General features: G+C 35.4%; 1 protein-coding gene across 1 annotated transcript in view; it reads right to left on the reverse strand.

Moving 5' to 3' along the window:
- The window catches only part of ANO5 (anoctamin 5), a 103623-nt gene that overhangs the window by 55686 nt on the left and 22472 nt on the right, over positions 1–25465 (reverse strand). The window contains exons 4-7 of the mRNA XM_022583755.3: positions 19622–19663; positions 16919–17032; positions 11557–11625; positions 10138–10422 (exon numbers count right to left, since the gene is read on the reverse strand). Of these exons, the coding sequence (XP_022439463.1) occupies positions 10138–10422; positions 11557–11625; positions 16919–17032; positions 19622–19663 (510 nt within the window). The remainder of the gene's footprint in view (positions 1–10137; positions 10423–11556; positions 11626–16918; positions 17033–19621; positions 19664–25465) is intronic.

Raw genomic sequence — 25465 nt, forward strand, 5'->3', positions numbered from 1 at the left:
GGTTGCTTCCATGTCCTGGCTATTGTAAATAGAGCTGCAGTGAACATTGTGGTACATGACTCTTTTTGAATTATGGTTTGCTCAGGGTATATGCCCAGTAGTGGGATTGCTGGGTCATATGGTAGCTCTATTTTTAGTTTTTTAAGGAACCTCCATACTGTTCTCCACAGTGGCTGTATCAATTTACATTCTCACCAACAGTGCAAGAGGGTTCCCTTTTCTCCACAGCCTCTCCAGCATTTGTTGCTTCTAGATTTTTTGATGATGGCCATTCTGACCCGTGTGAGGTGATACCTCATTGTGGTTTTAATTTGTACTCCTCTAATGATTAGTGATGTTGAGCATCCTTTCATGTGTTTGTTGGAAATCTGTATATTTTCTTTGGAGAAATGTCTATTTAGGTCTTCTGCCCATTTTTGGATTGCATTGTTTGTTTTACTGATATTGAGCAGCATGAGATGTTTGTATATCTTGGAGATTAATCCTTTGTCAGTTGCTTCATTAGCAATTATTTTCTCCCATTCTGAGGGTTGTCTTTTTGTCTTGTTTATGGTTTGCTTTGCTGTGCAAAAGCTTTTAAGTTTCATTAGGTCCCATTCATTTACTTTTGTTTTTATTTCCATTTCTCTAGAAGGTGTGTCCAAAAGGATCTTGCTGTGATTTATGTCATAGAGTGTTCGGCCTATGTTTTCCTGTGAGAGTTTTAGTGTCTCGCCTTAAATTTAGGTCTTTAATACATTTTGAGTTTATTTTTGTGTATGGTGTTAAGGAGTGTTCTAATTTCATTCTTTTACATGTAGCTGTCCAGTTTTCCCAGCAACACTTATTGAAGAGGCTGTCTTTTCTCCATTGTATATTCTTGCCTCCTTTATCAAAGATAAGGTGACCATATGTGTGTGAGTTCATCTCCGGGCTTTCTATCCTGTTCCATTGATCTATATTTCTGTTCTTGTGCCAGTACCATACTGTCTTGATTACTGTAGCTTTGTAGTATAGTCTGAAGTCAGGGAGCCTGATTCATCCAGCTCCGTTTTTCGTTCTCAACATTGCTTTAGCTATTCGGGGTCTTTTGTGTTTCCACACAAATTGTGAAATTTTTTGTTATAGTTCTGTGAAAAATGAAATTGGTAGTTTGATAGGGATTGCACTGAATCTGCAGATTGGTTTGGGTAGTAGAGTCTTTTTCACAATGTTGATTCTTCCAATCAGAGAACATGGTATATCTCTCCACCTGTTTGTATCATCTTTCTTTCATCAATGTCATAGTTTTCTGCATACAGGTCTTTTGTCTCCTTAGGTAGGTTTATTCCTAGGTATTTTATTCTTTTTGTTGCAATGGTAAATGGCAGCATTTCCTTAATTTCTCTTTCAGATTTTTCATCATTAGTGTATAGGAATGCAAGAGACTTCTGTGCATTAATTTTGTATCCTGCTACTTTACAAAATTCATTGATTAGATCTAGTGGTTTTCTGGTAGCATCTTTAGGATTCGCTATATATAGTATCATGTCATCTGAAAACAGTGACATTTTAACTACTTCTTTTCCGATTTGGATTCCTTTTACTTCTTTTTCTTCTCTGACTGCTGTGGCTAAAACTTCCAAAACTACATGGAATAATAGTGGTGAGAGTGGGCAACCTTGTCTTGTTCCTGCTCTTAGTGGAAATGGTTTCAATTTTTCACCATTGAGAACAATGTTGGCTGTGGGTTTGTCATATATGGCCTTTACTATGTTGAGGTAAGTTCCCTCTATGCCTACTTTCTGGAGAGTTTTTATCATAAATGGGTGTTGAATCTTGTTGAAAGCTTTTCTTCATCGATTAAGATTATCATATGGCTTTTATCCTTCAGTTGGTTTATATGGTGTATCATTTTGATTGATTTGTGTATATTGAAGAATCCTTGCATTCCTGGGATAAACCCCACCTGATCATGGTGTATGATCCTTTTAATGTGCTGTTGCATTCTGTTTGTTAGTATTTTGTTGAGGATTTTTGCATTTATGTTCATCAGGGATATTGGCCTGTAGTCTTCTTTTTTTGTCACATCTTTGTCTGGTTTTGGTATCAGGGTGATGGTGGCCTCACAGAATGAGTGTTCCTCCCTCTGCTATATTTTGGAAGAGTTTGAGGATAGGTGTAGCTCTTCTCTAAATGTTTGATAGAATTCGCCTGTGAAGCCATCTTGTCCTGGGCTTTTATTTGTTGGAAGATTATTAATCACAGTTTCAATTTCAGTGCTTGTGATTGGTCTGTTTATATTTTCTATTTCTTCCTGGTTCAGTCACAGAAGGTTGTGCTTTTCTAAGAATTTGTCCATTTCTTCCAGGTTGTCCATTTTATTGGCATATAGTTGCTTGTAGTAATCTCTCAGGATCCTTTGTATTTCTTCAGTGTCAGTTGTTACGTCTCCTTTTCCATTTCTAATTCTATTGATTTGAGTCTTCCCCTTTTTTCTTGATGAGTCTGGCTAATGGTTATCAATTTTGTTTATCTTCTCAAAGAATCAGATTTTAGTTTTATTGATCTTTGCTATTGTTTCCTTCATTTCTTTTTCATTTATTTCTGATACGATCTTTATGATTTCTTTCCATCTGCTAACTTTGGAGGGTTTTTGTTCTTCTTTCTCTAATTGCTTTAGGTGTAAGGTTAGGTTGTTTATTTGAGATGTTTCTTGTCTCTTGAGGTAGCATTGTATTGCTATAAACCTCCCTCTTAGAACTGCTTTTGCTGCATCCCATAGGTTTTGGGTTGTCGTGTCATGTTTTCATTGTCATTTGTTTCTAGGTATTTTGATTTCCTCTTTGATTTCTTCAGTGATCTCTTGGTTATTTAGTAGCTTTTTTCCTGTAATTGATATCGAGTCTCATAGCATTGTGGTCAGGAAAGATACTTGATACAATTTCAATTTTCTTAAATTTACCAAGGCTTGATTTGTGACCCAAGATATGATCTATCCTGGAGAATGTTCCATGAGCACTTGAGAAGTAAGTGTATTCTGTTGTTTTTGGATGGAATGTCCTATAAATATCAATTAAGTCCATCTTGTTTAATGTGTCATTTAAAGCTTGTGTTTCCTTATTTATTTTCATTTTGGATGATCTGTCCATTGGTGAAAGTGGGGTGTTAAAGTCCCCTACTATGATTGTGTTACTGTCGATTTCCCCTTTTATGGCTGTTAGCACTTGCCTTATGTATTGAGGTGCTCCTATTTGGGTGCATAAATATTTACAATTGTTATATCTTCTTCTTGGATTGATCCCTTGATCATTATGTAGTGTTCTTCTTTGTCTCTTGTAATAGTCTTTATTTTAAAGTCATTTATGTCTGATATGAGAATTGCTACTGCAGCTTTCTTATGATTTCCATTTGCATGGAATACCTTTTTCCATTCCCTCACTTTCAGTTTCTATGTGTCCCTAGGTCTGAAGTGAGTCTCTTGTAGACAGCATATATACGGGTCTTGTTTTTATATCCATTCAGCCAGTCTATGTCTTTTGGCTGGAGCATTTAATCCATTTACATTTAAGATAATTATCAATATGCATGTTCCTATTACCATTTTCTTAATTGTGTTGGGCTTGTTATTGTAGGTCTTTTCCTTGTCCTGTGTCTCCTGCCTAGAGAATTTCCTTTAGCATTTGTTGTAAAGCTGGTTTGGTGGTGTTGAATTCTCTTAGATTTTGCTTGTCTGTAAAGGTTTTAATTTCTCCTTTGAATCTGAATGAGATCCTTGCGGGGCAGATGAATCTTGGTTGTAGTTTTTTCCCTTTCATCACTTTAAATATGTCCTGCCACTCCCTTCTGGCTTGCAGAGTTTCCGCTGAAAGATCAGCTGTTAACCTTATGGGGATTCCCTTGTGTGTTATTTGTTGCTTCTCCCTTGCTGCTTTTAATATTTTTCCTTTGTATTTAATTTTTGATAGTTTGAGTAATACGTGTCTTGGTGTGTTTCTCCTTGGTTTTATCCTGTATGGGACTCTCTGTGCTTCCTGGACTTGACTGAGTATTTCCTTTCCCATATTAGGGAAGTTTTCAACTATAATCTCTTCAAATATTTTCTCAGTCCCTTTGTTTTTGTCTTCTTCTTCTGGGACCCCTATAATTCGAATGTTGTTGTGTTTAATGTTGTCCCAGAGGTTTCTGAGACTCTCCTCAATTCTTTTCATTCTGTTTGTTTATTCTGCTCTGCAGTAGCTATTTCCACTATTTTATCTTCCAGGTCATTTATCCATTCTTCTGCCTCAGTTATTCTGCTATTGATTCCTTCTAGAGATTTTTTTTTTTTTTTTTGGCTGCATTGGGTCTTTGTTGCTGTGCACACGTTTTCTCTAGTTGCAGTGAGTGGGGACACTCTTCATTGCGGTGCGTGGGTTTCTCATTACAGTGGCTTCTCTTGTTGTGGAGCATGGGCTCCAGACGCGCGGGCTTCAGTAGTTCTGGCTCGCGGGCTCTAGAGCACAGGCTCAGTAGTTGTGGCGCACTGGCTTAGTTGCTCCGCGGCATGTGGGATCTTCCCGGACCAGGGCTCGAACCCGTGTCCCCTACATTGGCAGGCGGATTCTTAACCACTGTGCCACCAGGGAAGCCCCCCTTCTAGAGAAATTTTTATTTCATTTATTGTGTTGTTCATCATTGTTTGTTTGCTCTCTAGTTCTTCTAGGTCCTTGTCAAACATTTCTTGTATTTTCTCCATTCTATTTCCAAGATTTTGGATCATCTTTACTATCATTACTTTGAATTCTTCTTCAGGTAGACTGCCTACTTCCTCTTCATTTGTTTGGTTTGATAGGTTCTTATCTTGCTCCTTCATCTGCTGTGTGCTTCTCTGTCTTCTGATTTTGCTTAACTTACTGTGTTTGGGGTCTCCTTTTTGCAGGCTGCAGGTTTGTAGTTCCCATTATTTTTGGTGTCTGCCCGGAGGGGACTGGTGCATGTGTTCTGGTGGCTGAGGCTGGATCTTGTCTTTCTGGTGGGCAGGACTGCGTCCAGTGGTGTTTTGGGGTGTCTGTGAACTTATTATTATTTTAGGCAGCCTCTCTGCTTATGGGTGGGGTTGTGTTCCTGTCTTGCTCGTTGTTTGGCGTGGGGTGTCCAGCACTGGAGCTTGCTCGTCATTGAGTGGAGCTAGGTCTTAGCGTTGAAACAGAAATCTCTGGGACATGTCTTGCCAATTGATATTATGAGGTCTCTGGTGGTCCAATGTCCTGCACTTGGCTCTCCCACCTCAGAGTCTCAGGCCTGACACCCGGCCAGAGTACCAAGACCCTGTCAGCCACACGGCCAGGTACATGGAGAGTTTCGTGCCTTTTGGGAAGTCTGAGGTCTTCTGCCAGTGTTCAGTAGGTGTTCTGTAGGAGCTGTTCCACATGTAGATGTGTTTGATGTATTTGTGGGGAGGAAGGTGATCTCCACATCTTACTCCTCCACCATCTTGAAGGTCCTTCTTCTTAGCACTGTTTTAGATATACTTCTCTTCACCCCCCCCTTTTAAATATTTTATTGTTTAAGGAATTGTTGATTGCAATGTTTGTCACCCTTGACAAACATTAGATAATCATCATTATTTAATCTGGTTATTCATTTTAAGGGCAGTTTAATATTATGTCTTGGTAAATAAATGATACTTTATGCAAAATCGTTTTGATTTTTATAAATAATGTGATAAATATTAACTATTTTACTTACTTTGGATTATTTTTCTAGGAAAGGTTCACCAAAAAGATTCTCCAAAAATAACTCTACACTGGGGAGCTAACAAAGTGGAAAATTTTACTCTTCCAAATATTAAGACTTATTATAAAGCTATGGTAATAAATACAGCATGGTGTTGTCAAACAAAAACAAATCCAAACTTAGGAAAGATTTTAACGATTACTGCAAGAGGATGAGGGGGACTGTTGCAATAGAGAGATCTGGGAACATCTGAAAAGCCAAGCATAAAATGACTTCTTTTATAGGGAGAAGTAAGCCAAGTTCAGGAAGTGTCTTTCTTTGTGTTAAGGAAGGGCTAGTCTACATGCCAACATTGGCTAAGGTTGAGGGTGCAGCAAAGTTTAGGGTCCTTTGGGGAAGTAAGTTCAACTGAATTTTGGTTAATTTACCTAACAGTCCTTTGTTTCAAGGGATCAATGAGGATACATAGTTCAGCTAACCACTTATGAAACAAAGAATGGGAATGTGTCTAACGTTTATCACTATAAAGTAATAACGAAAGGAAGAAATTGTAAGGGTAAATATAGATCTAAAATACTACTCAGCCACAAAAAAAGAAGTCAATTTTGCCATTCACAACAACATGGATGGACCTGGGGGGTATTATTCTTAGTGAAATAAATCAGAGAAAGACAAATACTGTAAGTTATCACTTACAGTAGAATGTGATATGTAGAAACTAAAAAATAAAATAAATGAATGAACATAACAAAACAGAAACAGATTCACAAAGATAGAGAACAAACTAGTGGTTACCAGTGCGGAGAGGGATGGAGGGAGGGGTGAGATAGGGATAGGGAATAAGAGGTACAAACTACTATGAATAAAATAAATAGGATACATGGATATATTGTACAGCACAAGGAATATAGCCAGTATTTTATAACTTTAAATGGAGCATAACCTGCAAAATTATTGAATCACTATGTTGTACAAAAAAAAATGCCTAGTACATAGTAAGTGCTATTTAAGTGTTTGCTATTATTAACAGTAAGAGTATTTTAAGTAATCTCAAAATTATTTTGCACATTTGCAGGGTCACTGGATTAAGTATATACTTGCAAATATGATTACTTTAAGATGAATACAAATTTGGATACATGGGTTTGGTATATGTTATAATATATCAATAAGAAAGAAAGAAAGAAAGAGAGAGAGAAAGAAAGAAAGAAAGAAAGAGAGAGAGAGGGAGGGAGGGAGGGAGGAAGGAAAGAAGGAAGGAAGGGAGAAAGACAGAGAAAGAAGAAGGAGAGTAAAGAAAGATGGAGGGACGGAGGAAGGAAGGAAAGAACTGAAATTTCCCTGGTGCCAAATCTTAGAGCATTTCCTTTAGAGAACTTGTAATTATAAATTCTTTTTCTCTTCTCTTTGAGATGTATGTAAATATTTTTAAAAGCTAAATAAGCCTCTTGCCAGTTTCATAACTCAGGAGTGTTTTTCTTAAGTTTTCCAGGAACCATCTCTTTTAAATGTAAACATCAAGAAAGATAACATCCCTGTTTCCTTGGTTCTATGGGAGTGTAGTCTAGGCACCTGGTTCTAAGCTGTAACTACCTGCTCCACATAGATATATGAGAAGTTTTTATTTTTATTATTATTATTTGGGATAGAGACAACTAATACTGATGAACACTTCAATTAGCAGATGAATTTAGAATAAATTATGTGGCGAACAGTGCTGTCAAGTCAAACAGGGGGGTTATCTATGAATATTCTTTAAGTCATATAGGTAAGGGTGGTTCTTTGCAGTAAGCGGTTTTACAGAACAAGAAGAGTGGGAGATTTTTTTAAATTGTCCCGATTTTCTGGGAACAGAACTCAGTCAAAGTTCAACATTGTCAGTATGGATACAAAAACAGACATAGGTCAAAGGGGCAGAATAAAACTCAGAAGTGGATCTATGAATATCTAGACACATGAGTTATGACAAAGAGGGAACTGTAAAACAATATGAAAAGTTGAATGTTTTCAATAATTGGTGTAAGTCAAATGACTATACATATGGGGGAGAAAAGGCCTCTATTTTGCACCATGAAGAAAAATTAATTCCAAGTGGACAGTAGTTCTCAATGTGAAGAGTAAAATAATACAACTTCTATAATACAGGAAATAACTTCATGATCTTGGTGGTAGTTAAAGGTTAACAGCTTTATTCATAAACTAAAGGCTCGAGAAAGTAGACTACAGTTGACCCTTGAACAACATTGGGGTAGGGGCACTGACCCTTTGGGCAGCCAAAAATGTGAGTATAATATATAGTTTGCCTTCTGTATACAAGGTCCCTCCATATCTGCGGTTCCACATCTAAGAATTCAACCAACCATGGATCATGTAGTAGTGTAGTATTTACTATTGAAAAAAATCCATGCATAAGTGGACGCTTGCATTTCAAACCCATGTTGTTCAAGAGTCAAGTGTGCATTAAAATTAAAAACACCTGTTTATGAAAAGAAACCATAAAAAGGATGAAAAAGGAAGCACAAAGTAAGAAAATATCAGTAAAATATATAATGAATAAAGGGTTCAAATAAAGAATATATAAACTGTTCCTACAAATCAACAAGGGAAGACCTAACTGAAAAACAAAATCAAGAGACATTAGCAGGGACTTAACAAAAGTGCATATCTAGGGCTTCCCTGGTGGTGCAGTGGTTGAGAGTCCGCCTGCCAATGCAGGGTACACGGGTTCGTGCCCCGGTCCGGGAAGATCCCACATGCTGCGGAGCGGCTGGGCCCGTGAGCCATGGCCGCTGAGCCTGCGCGTCCGGAGCCTGTGCTCCACAACGGGAGAGGCCACAACAGTGAGAGGCCCGCGTACCGCAAAAAAAAAAAAAAAAAGTGCATATCTAAATGCCCAATAAACATAATCAAGGAGATAAATCTCATTTGATATTGTAAATTAAACCATAATGATACATACACAAATAAGTTTCCATAGAAAGTAATGAAAATTAATGAATAAAATTAACCAACCGTAGCTAATTTAATCAACCAAATAAATGTTGAGCCAAAGAAGCCAGACTCAAAAGAATACATACCGTATGACTCCATTTTTTATAAATTTTATAAAAAAACAGATTATGCTAATCTCTGCTGTTAAAAGTGAAACTCTACCTCTGCTGAGAGGGACAGGAATAGTGACTGGAAGGAGGCTCTAGGGCTTCTGGAGGGCTAGGAAAGTTTTCTCTTTTGATCTGGGTGGTGGTTACATAGCTGTGTTCATTTTGTGATTGAATTCAAAGAGCAGTGCACACTTGTGTGCCTATCTCTATTTATGTTATGCTACAGTTTAAAAAGAAAGAAAAAGAAAGATTGGTACTTTTTAGTGTTGAGAAAGATATGTGGAAAACAGCATTCTCCTATGTTGTTAATAGGACTCTAAATTAGTACAAAATTTTATAAAGGGTGATAGTGTAACACATACACATTTTTTTTTCCTTGTCAATGGGAAGTTTCAAGACCCTAGGACTACAAATGGAGAGGAAATATTATTATTCAAAAGACTGAAAACAAAAATTAAAACAAAAATTAAAAAAAAGAAAGACTGAAAACAGTTTTAAATGGAAGGAAAAAGTTCTGATGTTTCTCAAATGCTATCTATTGTGAACAAAGTAATATGGCACCTGCCATGTCAGTAAACAAGAAATATTGCCTGCCACCAAGCCGTCAGCCACTGTAGCCTCCCCACAACAGGGAATTCAGGATGGAGAAAAACAGGATACACGTCCTACATAGTTAAGAGGCATATCAAAGGAATAATTTCAATGAGCCCAGACTCTTGCATCTTCCCATGCATAGAAAAGCACTAAAATCTTTAACTTGAGATATCTGTTTTTTGTGATTAGCAGTAATCTTTTAATGTCCCACTACATGTATTTTTTCCAGCAACAAGTCCTATGTACCCTGGCTCCTTCCTTACCTGTTATAACAGTTCCTCAGAGTTCGCAGTAATGTCCTTGAATAAAACATAATTCTCAACTTTTAGGTTGTGTATTTTTTTCAGTCAACATCAAAGAAATTAAAACATTCCATTTCCAGTTGGAATGACAAATATTCTTTCTGCTATGCACTGAATTTATAAAACCTAACTATAAGTTTATAAAACCATTTTACAAAAATCTTACAAAACCAAAGTCCTCTGGCTCTCAATTAAGTGATTTCCCCTATATTGCAAGAGGCCTCTCTTTGCTGTGTCCACACTGTCAACCACTCATTTTTAAACGACAGCTGGAGAAGTAGGGAGGTTAACAGCGTTAAGCGGTCCAAGTAGCCTTTCAAACCTGCCCAATACCACTGAACACTTATCAAAATTTAAACAGAAACATCTTGTAGACATAGTATCACACATGCACACATATAAAAGCACACACAGGCACACATCCCTTACGCCAAGGGATGTGCCCAAAGGTTTTCTCTACCTACAATTCTGTTTCTTGATGAGGATGGAAAGAAGCTTGACTCATCTTCAATGAGGAAGAGCTCCTGCCGATGTCTGGTGAATTGGGCAGTGAAATATTCAGCATGAGGATGCTTCACATTCCTTGGGAGCTTCAGAGGCCCAAGCATACAGCTAAAAGGGATTTTGTCAGCTCGAGGAATATCACTCTCCTTAATAGGCATTTTGATTCCCAACACTTCAGCGTAAGTAACTAATACCTCCCAAGGGGCATGGATCTTGACAAAATAAGTTTTCCCATCTTCGGAGTTCTGTATAAGATGGAGGCAAAATAACAGAAAGATTACTGAGTTGATTAAAGAAAGAAAATTTTACAAAATCTCAAACAAATTAAAGACATCAAGTATTTTCAATTTATTGAAAAATTTCAGCAAAACTTTGCAAATGCTCAAAACAGTTATACATATTATACTTACATATATATGTATATATGTGTATACTATATGTGTGTGTGTGTGTGTGTGTGTGTGTGTGTGTGACAGAGAGACATAGAGACAGACAGAGACAAAGAATATTTTAAAAAATATATTTCAGGGTCAATGTACACTAGTCTGAAGTCCATAGAAACTTAAGAGATTTCTGGGAAATCTCTTAAGTTTTTAGCAACTAGCTATAAGCTTAGAACTGTGTTTAGGGTATATGAGAAATACATACAAAGTATAAGTATAATACATACATACAAAGTATAAGATATACTCCCTCTTCTTACCCAGTTTTGATGTATCACCTACACCTAAAGGAGGAACTTTAGGTAATAAGGGTTCATTACACAGGAGAATAATTAAGTTACACATAGAATATGTGGTATAATTCATATTTACTAGTTCAGTAAAATACAGGGATAAATAAGAAGTAGAGACTATTAATTTAGAAGTAGAGAGTATTAGAGTTTCATGGACAGGGTGGGATCTGAAATAGGTCTTTAAAAGTAATTTTGAAGGAAATTCTAGAAAACCAGTAAATGGTAGGAGGTTAAAAAAAAAAACTTGGCATATTCATGAGCACAAAAAGTGTCTTGGCTTAACTAGAAGGTTGTGTTGCAAGACAGCCAGGTTAACTAGTTAGGGTGCTAGATTATAGGCTGCCTTCAAAATGACACAGATGTGAAACAAAAACCATGTCTTTACTTTCTCTGGATCCTGACTAGAACTATTTATGCCTATTTTTAAAGTGTTCCACTCATCCCTTATCATCTCAAATTCAGAGTACTGACCTACTAATTTACCTGGAAGACCACAGGCCCTACCATCCTCAGTTACATGTCAGTAGCCAAAAAAGCTATTGTTTTACTCCCAAACACAAAGTCTAGCCAGTCAAAGGTCAGAGGAGAAGAAAACAAAACTTAAAAAACTAAGACTCTGATATAGATTAACAATTACATTTACCATTTTATCTTCAATTTCCAACTCAAGACCTGTTTTTCTGAGATTTTGTTCAAACTCTTTTCTTCTTTCCTATGGAAAAACAAATTAGTAGTATTATGTAAAACCCTTTTATTTGCCCAGTGATAAACAGACTTGTTACACAATGACTGTGCCTCCAGATGGTCCCTTGGTTGTATAAAAAAGTACTCTATGTGTTACCCCCATCTGACTGCCATGGCCTGCTTTTCACCTATATTATAAATCACAGTATAACTATAAAAATCCAATACATCTAGGAATAATCTCCAGGAAATATGCAGGACCTCTATCTGAAAATAATGCAGAAAACTATACTAATTAACATAAAAAATTTGATAAACAGAGAGACATATTATACTCCTAGTTGGGAAGATTCAGTACTACAAAGATATCAGTATTCTTCAAATAAAGGACATATTTAATGCAATTTTAAGCCAAAATATCATCATGACTTTTTAATCATGAAGAATAATTTCACTTAGAAAAAGTAAAATTAAATTTAATTCAATTAAATGCAAATAATCATTACTGTGGGCTTTAAAACAATGATTAATTGTCAAAAAATCTTTTGGCTTTATGATTTAAGTGTGAAAAAATTGTAACAGTGATTCAAGTATGATTTAACTCTTATGTAAGTGTGAAAAAGTGTAAATGTGACTTAAGTGTGAAAAACTGTAAATGTGACTTAAATGTAAAAAATTATGATTTAAGTGTGAAAAATAGTAACTGAAATTTTAAAAGGTTTCACTAGGATGTTACAGGACACATCTTCAAATGGATATGTTCACCTTGAGAGATCTTCAAACTTTACAAGGAATAAAATATAATTTTAATGGGTTCTTTTTCTCCATTTCCAAAGTTTACTACATGTGAGAATATGTCTATGAATAATTCTCCTCTCTCTGATACCCCTTCACAATTGCCCTTCTCCTAGGTTACCAAAGAAAAGGAAGGCTGTGAACATCCAGGAAGGCAAAAACAAAACAAAACAACAAGGGGCAGAGAGGGACATTCAAAATATTGTTATCAGTATTAAAAAAAAGTGAATCTTCTCACTGTAGTAACAAATGGTTTTGCAAGTCATGTGGACACCAATTCTCTGAGCTCAGTAAAACTGAAGGCCGAGCTAAGAGGATTATTAGGTGACAGACCATTAAACATTACTTTTATGATAAATCACTTTGTAATTTGGGGCTATAATTCAGGAGCTCAAAAACGATTCAAACTGCTAAAACAGTACATTTTCTATTCCAACCTACTTATTTATCTGAACAAGCTTAATTTATACAAACATATATAAAAATATACTTGAAGCTGAACCATCTCATTCTAGGAATAATTCTCATTCATCTACAAATAAGGAAAATATTGTTTTGGGGTTTTTTTTAAACATCTTTATTGGACTATAATTGCTTTACAATGGTGTGTTAGTTTCTGCTTTATAACAAAGTGAATCAGCTATACATATATATCTATCTCCATATCTCTTTCCTCTTGCGTCTCCCTCCCACCCTCCCTATCCCACCCCTCTAGGTAGTCACAAAGCACTGAGCTGATCTCCCTGTGCTATGTGTCTGCTTCCCACTAGATGGCGGAGGAGTAAGATGTGGAAAATATTGTTTAAAGCCTCCGTGTTCATTTCATTATTTGACGCATTTAGGATGACTTTACTTTTAATGTTTGATAACTACTTGTCAAATATTGTAGTATATTCATGATGTTTTATCAATTATGCACTTGTACAGTTGTAAAAAAAAAAAACCTCAAAACAAAAGAAGTTTAAGGCTTAGACTGTTCTGGTGAAAGGAAATAAAAACATTTCAAGGTATATACACATTTGTTGTAGCAAACTTAAGACTGAACAAACAATAAAAGACTCCCAAAGATAAAACACTTAAATTAGGAAAAAATTATGTGGACAGAGTGGAAGGAAAATTTTAGGTGGAGAAAAATAAATGATGTAAAATTCAAAGTGTTAAAAGAGATTTTCTTCATATAATTCATTTTTTAAAATAAATGATGGTGAGTGTCAAATTTCCATGGTATTTACCTTCTAGAGATATATGCTAAAAACTGGACCATTTACAAAACATTATAGATGATATCCTTTGCAACTACTGAAATGTATGATAAATAATTGTAGTTGGGGAAGACTTGTAGATGAATCAGGCTTTCAGGGGAAGTCCAGGAGTTCATTTTAGACGTGCTGAGTCTGAGATTCTCTAAGACTTCCAAGTAGAGATGCAGAATAGTCACAGGGGAAAGAAGTACAAACTGGAAAGGTAAACGTTGGAATTAGCACAAACATGGTTTTAAATTTTAAAACTGTGAGACAGGAAGCATCATCAAAGAAATCAATGTAGGCTGAGAAAAGAAGAGGATTAAGGACTGAACCTGAGGCACTACAGTAACAAGAAATCAGGGAGAAGAAAAGATTGAGAAGGAGCCGCTAGTGAAATAAGAAGAAAACTAAGAGAATGTGGAGACCTGGAAGCTGAGTGAAGAACATAAACTGTAGAGAAGGGAATGGTAATCAGTGGCAAATGCTGCTAACAGGTCAAGCAAGATGAGGGTTGAGACTTGATCACTGGATTCATTTATCTGAAGATGAGCAGAGTGGGTGATGTTAAGGCCTGATAGGAATGGGTTTAAGAGAAAACTGGGCAAAAAGGAAATTGAGAAGTCGACATTAGCTGGCAGGGAAATTGAGATTAAGAGGAGGTCTTTGTGCTTGCTTTTTGTTTTTAATACGGAAGAATTAACAGCACATTTATTTGTTGAAAGAAATGATCCGGTAAAGAACAACACAAAACGCAATTTTAAGAGAGAGGAAAGAATCGTAAAAGCAATATCCCTAAGTAGGTATACAGAAAAGAGTTAATATAACAGGCTTGAAACTGCTATCCTTAGAAAGGCCTGCCTGCAAGGTTGGTTCCGGTGTCTGGGAACTTGGTTTTTGTGAGGGTTCCCACCATTCCTAGAACTACTAAGAGTGGCTCACTTTACCTCAACTGTTTGTACAAACTATGTAGTTCATACTGAACATCTGCTTTCTTCCAGGACTACGGAATGTTGGTATGAGATAGGCAGAAGGTTACAAGGACCAGCCCCCAATAACATCCTACAGCACTGAGTCTTTAATGAGCTTCCTTAGTAAACAGTACTTCCAATGTGGTGTCATACATTGTTACTGGAGGAATTAACTGCATCCCGTGTGACTCCACTGGGAGAGAACTCTTATAACCTTGCTCCTGGTTTTCTCTGGACTTTGCCCCATGCATCTTTTCCTTTTGCTGATTTTGCTTTTATTATTTCATTGCAATAAAACATAGCCATTGAGTATGGCTACATGCTGTGTCCTGTGAGTCCTTTTAGTGAGTCAGCAAACCTGGGGGTAGTCTTGTTGACTCCTAAACGGTAGGCAAGAAGAAAGGGATCCAGAACACAAGCAAATGTGTTGGCTTTAGATAGAAGGATAAATAGTACATCTATGGTAAAAGGAAGAAAGGTAGATTATACAGGTGGAAGATGCTGGTAGATGGACAAATGTGGTAATGAAAATTAAGAATTTCTCTTCTACTTGCTTCAGTTTTCTCAGTGACTTAGAAAAGTGGTCAGCTAAGCTTGAAAATGGGGAGGATACATAGAAGGTGTGAGAGAGAAAAAGTTATAAAACAGTCACCCAGGAGAGTGGGAAACTGAATAAATTAAGGAAGTATGACTGCCAGATAGCATTAAGGACCGAGTTGAGGTCTATCAGCACAAATATGAGATAAAACCAGTGTGAAATGTATGTCTGTCTTTCTGCATGGTTCTAGCATTAGCAGGTGGAAAGTTGGGTTTAACTAAAATTGTTTTCCAAAGTTAAGTACAACTGAGAGATGGGCAAGGGATTTGATGGCACATGCAATAGAGTATAATGTGATATGAGATTTAAACTGAATAAGCATAAAGAAGAGCATAAAGATAAGGAGCAGCAGTAAAAAGGAGTTAAGATAATTGCATCTTATCTGGTCCTGGTGCAGCTGAAGGAAGAAGAGTATTGGTCAGACATACTCGAGGGATTGGTCAGACAGTTGGATACTTTGAATGAGATTATAAAGAGTTGTAGTTATTAGTAATGACAAGTCCTAGGGGAGTGAATGGCTGAGTTAGAGACTAAGATACTAGCAAAAGGGAGTTCAAGGAACAGAGAGGCTAGGATGCCAAAATAATCATCTAGATAACCACTGAGATAATCAATACTTAAAAAGGGAGTATTTGTGGAGAGAGTGATGGTGATCCAGGAGCTAAAATTGTTGAGAAATAGAACAGAAGGCCAGGGACAGATTAATGACAGCAACAATGCAGGGTAGCGATAACTCCGATGAGATTTAAAACTCAGGAGCTTCAAGGCTGAGCGAGGGAGGATAGACTGTAATCAACAATATGATAAAAGGAGAGCAGGCGTTCATCCATTTCCAGAAAAAGTGTAAGGGAAAAACCACCACCGCTTGAGAGGACTGCTGTGGAAGGCACCAAACCCACATGAGGAGCTAGGCTTGAAGGGGACATTCAGAGAAGAGCTGAATATGGTGATAGTGAATGAATTTTAGAGGCCTGGTGGAAGAGTTTCCAGGCAAAGGGTGGAAGAAATGGACAGAAATGGCTATGTACAGGGCCTTACGGGGATAATAGCTACAGTTTTTTACTTTATGTGACATTTATTTCCTATGTAAGTATGTTAGCAAATGTGTGTTTATATGCTTACCCATGTGAATTAATATATTAATTCATTATTTCAAATATCTAATATTTATTAAGCATCCATTATGCTCTAACTGCTGTTCTAAGCATTTGAGTATACAGAAATGAACAAGACAAAGTCCTTGGTTTTGTGAACTTAATTTATGGTGTTAGAGACAGTAAACAAGTAAAAAAAATGAATAAATAATGTAAGTTCAGAAAGTGATAAGGTCAGAAAGAACATAATATCAAGGCTACTCAGATAAAATGGATTAATGAAAGTCAAAATGAAAATTAAACACAAAAGATAAATATTATATTCAGATATACACCTCAAATTCTGGAGGTCACATTTAATATCAAAGGTGAGCTATATAAAAAATATATCAGTCACTTGGGAGAAGAAAAAGAAGTCACTGTCCAAAATATCCAAAAAATAAAATTGACTTTACACATCCATTCTTAGGCTGCGTATTTTGTAGTCTTTTCACTCAGTTTCAGCTTTCAGTAACACTCTGGGGCTGCTAACTTTTACAACATAATTCAGAGGAAACATCCCTGTCAAAGTATAGAACGTGCTTCTTCTTATTATTCCCATCTCTCTTACATAAGTACTTACTGCCTTCAGTTCAGCTTCTTTCTTTATGTCATCAACATAGGAAAGCACAAAATCAATTTGCCTAATCCCATCTCTGAAGAAGATAGAATCTTTGCTTTGTTCATCTTTTTTAAACTGCAGGAGACATGAATGACACAACTTTAAATTACAGTTTTACTTTCACATGGCAAAAACATGAAAGGGATTAGCTAAAATTTGGTCAGCATATAATTTTTTTCAGTCCTGAAATGACAGATGAAGACAACCAGAGTTTTCATCAACAGAAGATCATGCTTATTTTAGAAAGGGAAATGCCATAAAGTTACATATTAAACAACAAAGACTCAAGATGAAGCTAAGCATATTTACTACATGCACACACAATAAAAATGCTACAATTATACCAAAACAAAATGAATACATGTATACATTGATCCCAAAATGCATATTCAGAGAGACTTGTTATCTTCATTAAACAACGTACCAATTAGTCCAACAAATAATTCATGGTCACACACTACTTTGGGGGTATAATTAATTATAGAACAATTAATGAATCTCACTGCAAGAACATAAACTTATGATTAATGCTTATATGTATGTTTTCATAAAGTTGCTACTTTCTAATTCAACTTTTGAAGGGCTAAAATGAAATCAACATGCAGTTAAAAATTAGAAAGCGAGTTAGCGTGCCAGCTGGCTTCACTGCAAGTAAACTCTCATGCAAATCTCCTTTCAACATCAACTTCCTAAGTGAGCTAAATGCAATCCGCTGTTTAAATTTGTGTTATCAATTCTCTCAGTATAATCGTCAAACTTACAAATTCAGCTTTCACATGTGTAGTTCATTAATTCCTCCCCTTTCAAAACTGCAAAAACACTAGAGAGCTTCAGAAAGAAGAGATTTCATGTTTGACTGATTTGGTCTTCTTTATAGTTTATATATAATATGTAATAGTTAATATTTGGAATAGGCGACATATAATACCTCGAATGATGTAAATAGATGATGCAGTGCATGTCAGTGATCTCTCTAACCCTGTGATGCAAATTTATAACATAGGCAACTTTCCAACTGCTTTAGCTAACCTGTGATTGGGGAACTGGGTTTTTAATTTTCATAACTGGTATTTATATTAGTTTATGAGTTTCTTTTATGGTACTCTATGCTGTTTTTCATTCAAGTCAGGCCAGGCAGATCACCCATAAAAAGGATTGGTTGTAGATCAGTCAAGTAAGAATAAGACAAAAATCTCATGTTTGATCTGTGGTCTGTGAACAGAATAACTGTATTTTATCTATGTGAATGCATAACTGATGTGTCTCAGAAAGAACTAGCTCCCAGTGCACAGGAGGAAATGAGTGGAAAAAAGAATGAAGAAACAAAAAATATTCAGGGAGTCTAGAGATTACATATCAAAATACAGTAATTCAAATGTTATGTCTGAGTTCTCTACACCCCAGTCAAAGGATACATAATCATCTCTCTTTTCCTAAAAGAAAGCAAAACAAAAAGAAAACCCTGAAAAAATTCAAATGGTTATCATGTTATATCTTGATTATAAATCATTAAAAAAAGGTGAACAAAACAAAAAAATTATTTGAGCTCTTGTAAATCATCACAGTATTAGCATATCTTATGAAATTCACCAAAATTTGTGGAGCCAACTGGGGAAGGAAAAAAGATACTAACTAGATTAAATATAATCAAAGCAAAAAATTAGAGGGAAAAAACAATAATCTTTTTGCTCTAAATCTGGGACAGTCATATTCTGTATGATAGAGGTTTTTTTTAAACACCATATATTTATAAGTGGTCATATTGTTTGAACAAGCTAAATTTAGGTCCACAGAGAGAAGTTCTGGTGATAGAAGATGTGCACATAGAAATCAACAAAAATCACACTCAAGAGTTCTTGTCTATTAGGGAATAAACAAAGTAACTAGAATAGTGAATCTAATTATTTCCTGAATGTTCAGTCAAAATGGGTGTATGTAATTCCCTTCTCCTGAAAGGTAGCCAAGGTAGCCTTTGGCTATGTAGAAAAACCCAAATATCTATTATTATGTCATATCCTAACTATAAACTGTAAAAAAAATTTTAAATACAGAGAAATCACTGGTAGCCTTGTAAATCACCATGAGGTACATATCTTAGGACTGTTAACAAAAACTGGTTGAAGCCAACTGGGGCAGAAAAACCTGATAATTTTGTTACATATAATTGTACGCTATTAAAACACATCACTTTTGTTTTGCTCAGGACATGACATTAAGATCATTTTTTGCAGTGTGTATGAGGTTTGTATTTATATTTGTATTTGTGTTTGATTTGTTCTTGGAAATGCCTGTTTATAGTGAGGCAAATATCTGGGTGTCTATTGAATGAGGTCGTTTTTCTGAGGTTTATAAACTTGGATTCTTGCTGGGGATTCGTAAACTTCTGAAACTATGTAAACTGCATGTGTGTATATGTGTATGGGCGTGTGTGTGTATTTATGTGTGTATGTAATTACATTTTTTTAGGAAAAGTTTCCAAAGCTTGAATCAGACCCAAAAAAGATTAAGAATCACCATTCTAAAACCCCAGTTGCCTGGGGAATAGGAATCAGTGACAAAGTCCCCCAAATCAATAGTATTCATTGCAACAAAAATGGCTTGGGCTAGCACTGCAGCACTAGCAATGCATCCAAAGCATAAGCAGCATCATTCAGCACTGGTTACCATAAGACGCCGCCTCAGGAACAAATTGTATCGCTTTGCAGACTGTGAAGCAATCAACAGAGAGTTAGCAAATCCTGCCCAGGATTAAAGAAAAGATCCCCTGCAAAAACAGACACGCAAACAAACAAGACCCTCAGTATGATCACTCATGTGAATATGCATGTGTATGTGTAATAATTAAATTGGAGGGTGGGAGAAGACAGAAGAAAAGAACGAAAACAAAAAAAAGGAAGAAAACAATAAAAAATAAATGAAAGAAAAAAAAAGGAGACTTCAAAGTAAATTTCCCTAAATCCCTTTACAATAACTTTAAATAATACACATTTGTGGACCTGGATTAAGAAGAAAACAAAAAAGAAAGAGAAAAAAGAATAATGAAGGAAAACATGAGAATGGAAATGTAAAGTAAAATAGGTATAATAGGTATTCTGTTAAGTATGCCTATACACATCTGACAAAAAATGCAAAATTACTACAGTTATTCTGGGACCATGTATGGTATGAAAATTTACCCAGTAGTGTAAAATACTTCATTACTGAAAAAACACTGAAATTACCATTATCATGTACATGTGTGTGTAATTACTTTTTTTTTTTTAGGAAGAGGTTCCAAAGCTTTAATCAGATCCAAAAAAGATTAAGAATCTTTCATTACCATTAAAATATTTCACTACCAAAATATTGAAGAAAAAAAGGAAAAGTCATTTGATTATTTAAATGCTGAGTTGTCTTCAGTCTTCAATTACCATGACCATTATTTTTAAAATACCAAAGCAATTAATTAAAAACATCTGTGATATCAATATTTGAAAGAAAACCTATGGCACAAAAAAGGCAAGTACTGTATTTTATAGTATAATGAAATGATAAATTATCTAATAAAATTATCAATAAAGAGCTTCAGTTCTTGTCATGCAAAGTTTTGTTTAAACTGTTGTTTTCCTGGAATAGGCTAAAGAGACCTAAGCAACTGGTGACTAAGGCGGGAAACTCCCTGCTCTGTTAACTGATGAGCCTACTATGTATAGATGAGTTAATGTTGCTGCTATTTAAAAACAACAGGGCTTTTCTGGTGGCGCAGTGGTTGAGAGTCCACCTGCCGATGCAGGGGACGCGGGTTCGTGCCCCGGTCTGGGAAGATCCCACGTGCCGCGGAGCGGCTGGGCCCGTGAGCCATGGCCGCTGAGCCTGCGCGTCCGGAGACTGTGCTCCGCAACAGGAGAGGCCACAACAGTGAGAGGCCCGCGTACCACAAAAAAAAAAGACATATGATGGGACAGAATAGAGAGTTTAGAAATAAACTCACACATACACAGTCAGTTTCCACAAAGCTTCTAAAGTAATTTATGAGGAAAAGACAGTCATTTCAATAGGTAGTGCTAAATGTGCATATTTAAAAAGTAAATAAATTTAATTCTCACCATAAGTCATCTACAAAAGTTAACTCAAAATGAATCCTAGACCAAAAGTAAAAGTTAAAACTATAAAACTGAAGAAAATCTGAGAAAATCTCCCCTACTTTGGTGCAGATAAATATTTCTTAGAGCACAAGAAACATGGATCATAAAAGAAAAAGTATGAGAAATTGAACTTTGAAACTTCGAAACTTTGTATTTTTAAAAACAGTGTTAAGTAAAAGAAAAGGAAAGTCACAGATTGGGAGAAAATGTTTGCAATAAAGACAACTGACAAAGGTTTTGCATTCAGAACACATAAAAGCTTCTTACAAGTCAATAGAAAGATAATCCAATTTCTAAAAATACAGAAAAGATTTGAACATATAGTTAACAGAAGAAGATGTATGAATGGCCAATAAGCCCATGAAAAGATGTGTAACATTATCATTCATCAGGAAAATGAGAACTGAAACCATAAGATAACCTCCATTCAATCACTAAAGTTAAAAAGTTGACAATATCAAGTGCTGGTGAGGATGTAGAGCAACTAGAATTCTCATGCATTACTGGTAGGAATGAAAAATATACAACCACGTTTTAAAATAGTTTAGCAGTTTCATATAAAGTTACACATACATTTTTCATATGATCCAGAAATTTTACACCTAGGAAATTAATGAAAAGAAATGAAAATATATGTCTATACAAACACTTCTTACACAAATGTTCCTAACAGCTTTATTTATAATGGTCCCCAAACTGAAAATAATTCAAATATCCATCAACAGGTGAATGGATAAACAAATTTTGGTATATCCATACAATGGAATACTACTTAGCAATAAAACAAAATAAAAGAAACCAAAAAACTACAGATATATTCAACAAGATTCAATTTATCAGTATCATTTGAAATTTTGGATGAGTTTCTGAACAAAAAAAAGCCAGTAGCCAGACACAAAATAGTATATATTATTACATACATCATATAGTATGATTCCATTAACATACTACTTTAGAAAAGTAAACATACTTTAGAAAAAAAATTAAAAAAACAAATCAGCAGTTGCCTAGGGCAGAGGTGAAACAGAAAAAGGAAGCTTTTTTGAGGTAATGGAAATCTATATCTTGATTGTTGTGATTTGTTAAAATTTGTCAAACCGTACACTTAAAATGGGTACATTTCGTTGTATGTAATGTATAAACAATAAAGATGATAATTTTTAACTTGAACAACTAGAAGAATAGATTGTATGTAGCTAAGATATGAAAGACTTCAAAAGAGCATTTTTTTGTCTAGGAAAAAATTACATTTTAGACATGTAAATCTTGAGATGTCTTTAGATATTTAAATGCATATGATGGGGAAATGGCTTGGATATTTAAGTCTGAAGGTCTTAATATTTAAGTCTGATGTCTATACTAGAAACTTAAATTTAAGTGTTACAACATATCATTGGTATTTAATGCCATGAGACTGAATAAGACCTCTAGGAGACAAATGTCTGAGTCCTAGAGCAATCATATCTAAATACATACATAGATCAATTATAAATACTAATTTATATTCATACTTATTGCTTCTGGTTCATTTATACATTCTGGCTGGTTTGTGCCTATGTCAAGCATATCATTAAATATTTGGAATATCATCCCTGAGGTGAACAAGATCTACACCCCTTCAAAACCTGTTAACAGCATGTTGATTGTTATTAAGGCATGCCTCTAGTGTGCCTTTCCAATTTCCATTCCTCCTTCTTTAAACACTAAGTACTTTTCAAATTATTCCTCCCAAGACAAATGGCACTCACTCTGAGACAGGTTCTTTTAGGTATCATTTTCTCCATTTTTGTGTGTTTCATTTAATGGTTTTAGCATCCTTCTAGCAATTTAGCTAGCCATTTAGGTACTCAATCAAATCCACTGTTGACTACTTTATTCAAAATAAAAGGTTAAATTATGTGAATTCCTCTGTATTTACAGAATCATTAGTAGTGAAGTTCTATCATAATAATGGTAGGATTACATTTTTTTCCAAAAGGAAAATATATCCAATGATATCCTGCTGGATATCTTTGGATTGTCTCAGCAGAACCCTTCTCTATCCATCTCTACCTTGCTTTTTTTCTTGGGAGGGCGACTGGTTATACTGATAGGTATCAAAGAGCTCCTTTGACTTCTGGCTTCCCATAAATGATTGGAAGGAGGGAAAAGAGTGTAAATCTCTTCCTTTCTGAGGCTGGATTCAGGAAGGCTGTATCCTTCCACTGAAGGTCATTAAGCCTCTCAAGAATGTCTCAAGTACATGACTCTCTCCTGGATCTAATAATTGTTCCCTCCCAATTCCCTTCAGTTCTATGGATGATAATAGAGTCACGGTTACTAAATCTATACACACTGGGCTTTTCTGGCACCCCATATTTGTAAAAGTTTTTTTTTAAGCCCTCCTCAAATTATCCTATTTTGAGTATGCCTAATAGGACCCTGATTGATACAGATTTTTCTTTTGTGATATTTCTATAACATTAAAAGAAAATTTCCCTGGAAAAATGGTTGATTCTGGGACTGACACAGGAAAAGTACAAGGACGAGATGAGCTTAGAGCATCTTGTAATGCCAGAAAGTAAGAAAAGCTAAAAACAAAGCAAAATCAATAGGGTTCTATCAAAGGGATACAGGGATCAATCAAAAAGCTCTTAGTAATCAAAGCAAGGCCAATTTGAGCAACAAGGTAAATGAAGTAGTATTGAGTCTATAATACAAAATATAAAATAAATATCTCTGAGCCCAAACTGATATAAATAAATAGACAATGTATAAATAAACTGATGAATAAATAAATGAGACCTATTTCTCATACAGAAGAATTCCAAATAATTCATTTACCCTTAAGGAAGTGGAGCATAATCCCCCAATTCTTGAGTGGGCTGCACACAGTGACTTTCTTCTACAGTATAAAAAGGAAGAATAGAAAGAAAAACTTCACAGTAGAGCAAGCTGACAAATATGACTTCAAGCCAGGCAATCAAGGTTAACATCAAGAATGATAAGTCACGTGGGTAGGCAATGTACCCTTCATATAATGTGATGAAAAAAGCATTTTACTCCTATTGTCTTCCTCCCAAAAATGCACTACCCCAGTCTAATTCTGAGAAAAACATCAGGAAAGCCATAATTGAGGGACATTCTACAAAATACTTGACGAGTATGCCTCAAAACTGTGAAGATCATTGAAAACAAGAAAAGTCTGAGACACTGTCACAGCCAAAAGGAGCCTGAAGAGACATGACAACTAAATGCAATGTGGTGTCCTGGATGGGATCCTGGAATAGAAAAAGAACACCAGGGAAAAACTAAGGGAATGTGAACAAAGTATGGACTTTAGTTAATAATGATGTACCAATATTGGTTCATTATTTGCAACAAATATATCATATTAATGCAAGATGTAAATAGGGAAAAATGTACATGACGTATAAGGAACTTTATGTACTATGTTCATAATAAATCTGTAAGTCTAAAACTATACTAAAATACAAAGTCGATTAAAAAAGGGAAACCTACTGTTTAATTTTAATAACTTACTGTTTGACCAAAGACAACGTCATCATAAAGAATGAAATACCATAAACCACTTTAAAATCATTTGGAATTTGAAACTTCAATTGTTAGTATATGACTTAATTGGGGAAATTATTTGCAACATATCACGGGCAAGGGGCTAATAATAAATATGTGACCAGCTCCAAAAAAATCAAGAAAAAAAAAAAGAAAACCTAATAGCTTGACAGGAAAATAGACAAAGAAATATACACAGAATGATCCAGCAAAATTAATTAAAATGACCATCAATGTAGAAAAAGATAAAATGTCTCACTCATATTGAGAGAAATTAAAGTTTAAACTATCCCAGGATACAGAGCTAACTGAAAAAGCTCTCAACTGAAAAAGGTCCACTATCTATCTCTCTAACAGACAGGCAAACATCTAAACTTATTAATACACTGTTAATGAAGCTATGGAGAAACAGGACTCTCATATATTTCTTATAAATGCAAAACGGAGGGGAATTTGGCAAAATATGGTAAAATTACATATGCCTTTATTTTCTGATACTTAAATCCTACTTAGAAAGATAAATTTGGCCAAAATATTATAAAACTGATTCCCAAGGGTTAAAGACTAAAAAGAGAAAAGATTTCCAAGATTAAAAACAACCCAAACATCCATCAGTAAAGGGACTGTATGAATACACTATCCTAAACCCGCACAATAGAATACTATGCCACATACTAACAAATTAGAGTGAAATTGACACAGTATAGAGTATAGAGTGAACTCCAGGATATGTTTTTTTGTTTTGTTTTGTTTTGCGGTAAGCGGGCCTCTCACTGTTGTGGCCTCTCCCGTTGCGGAGCACAGGCTCCGGATGCGCAGGCCCAGCGGC

This window comes from Delphinapterus leucas, chromosome 7, assembly GCF_059928025.1.
Source record: "Delphinapterus leucas isolate spDelLeu-1000000601 "Yukka" chromosome 7, BTC_Dleu_Yukka2, whole genome shotgun sequence".
Taxonomy (NCBI): Eukaryota; Metazoa; Chordata; class Mammalia; order Artiodactyla; family Monodontidae; genus Delphinapterus; species Delphinapterus leucas.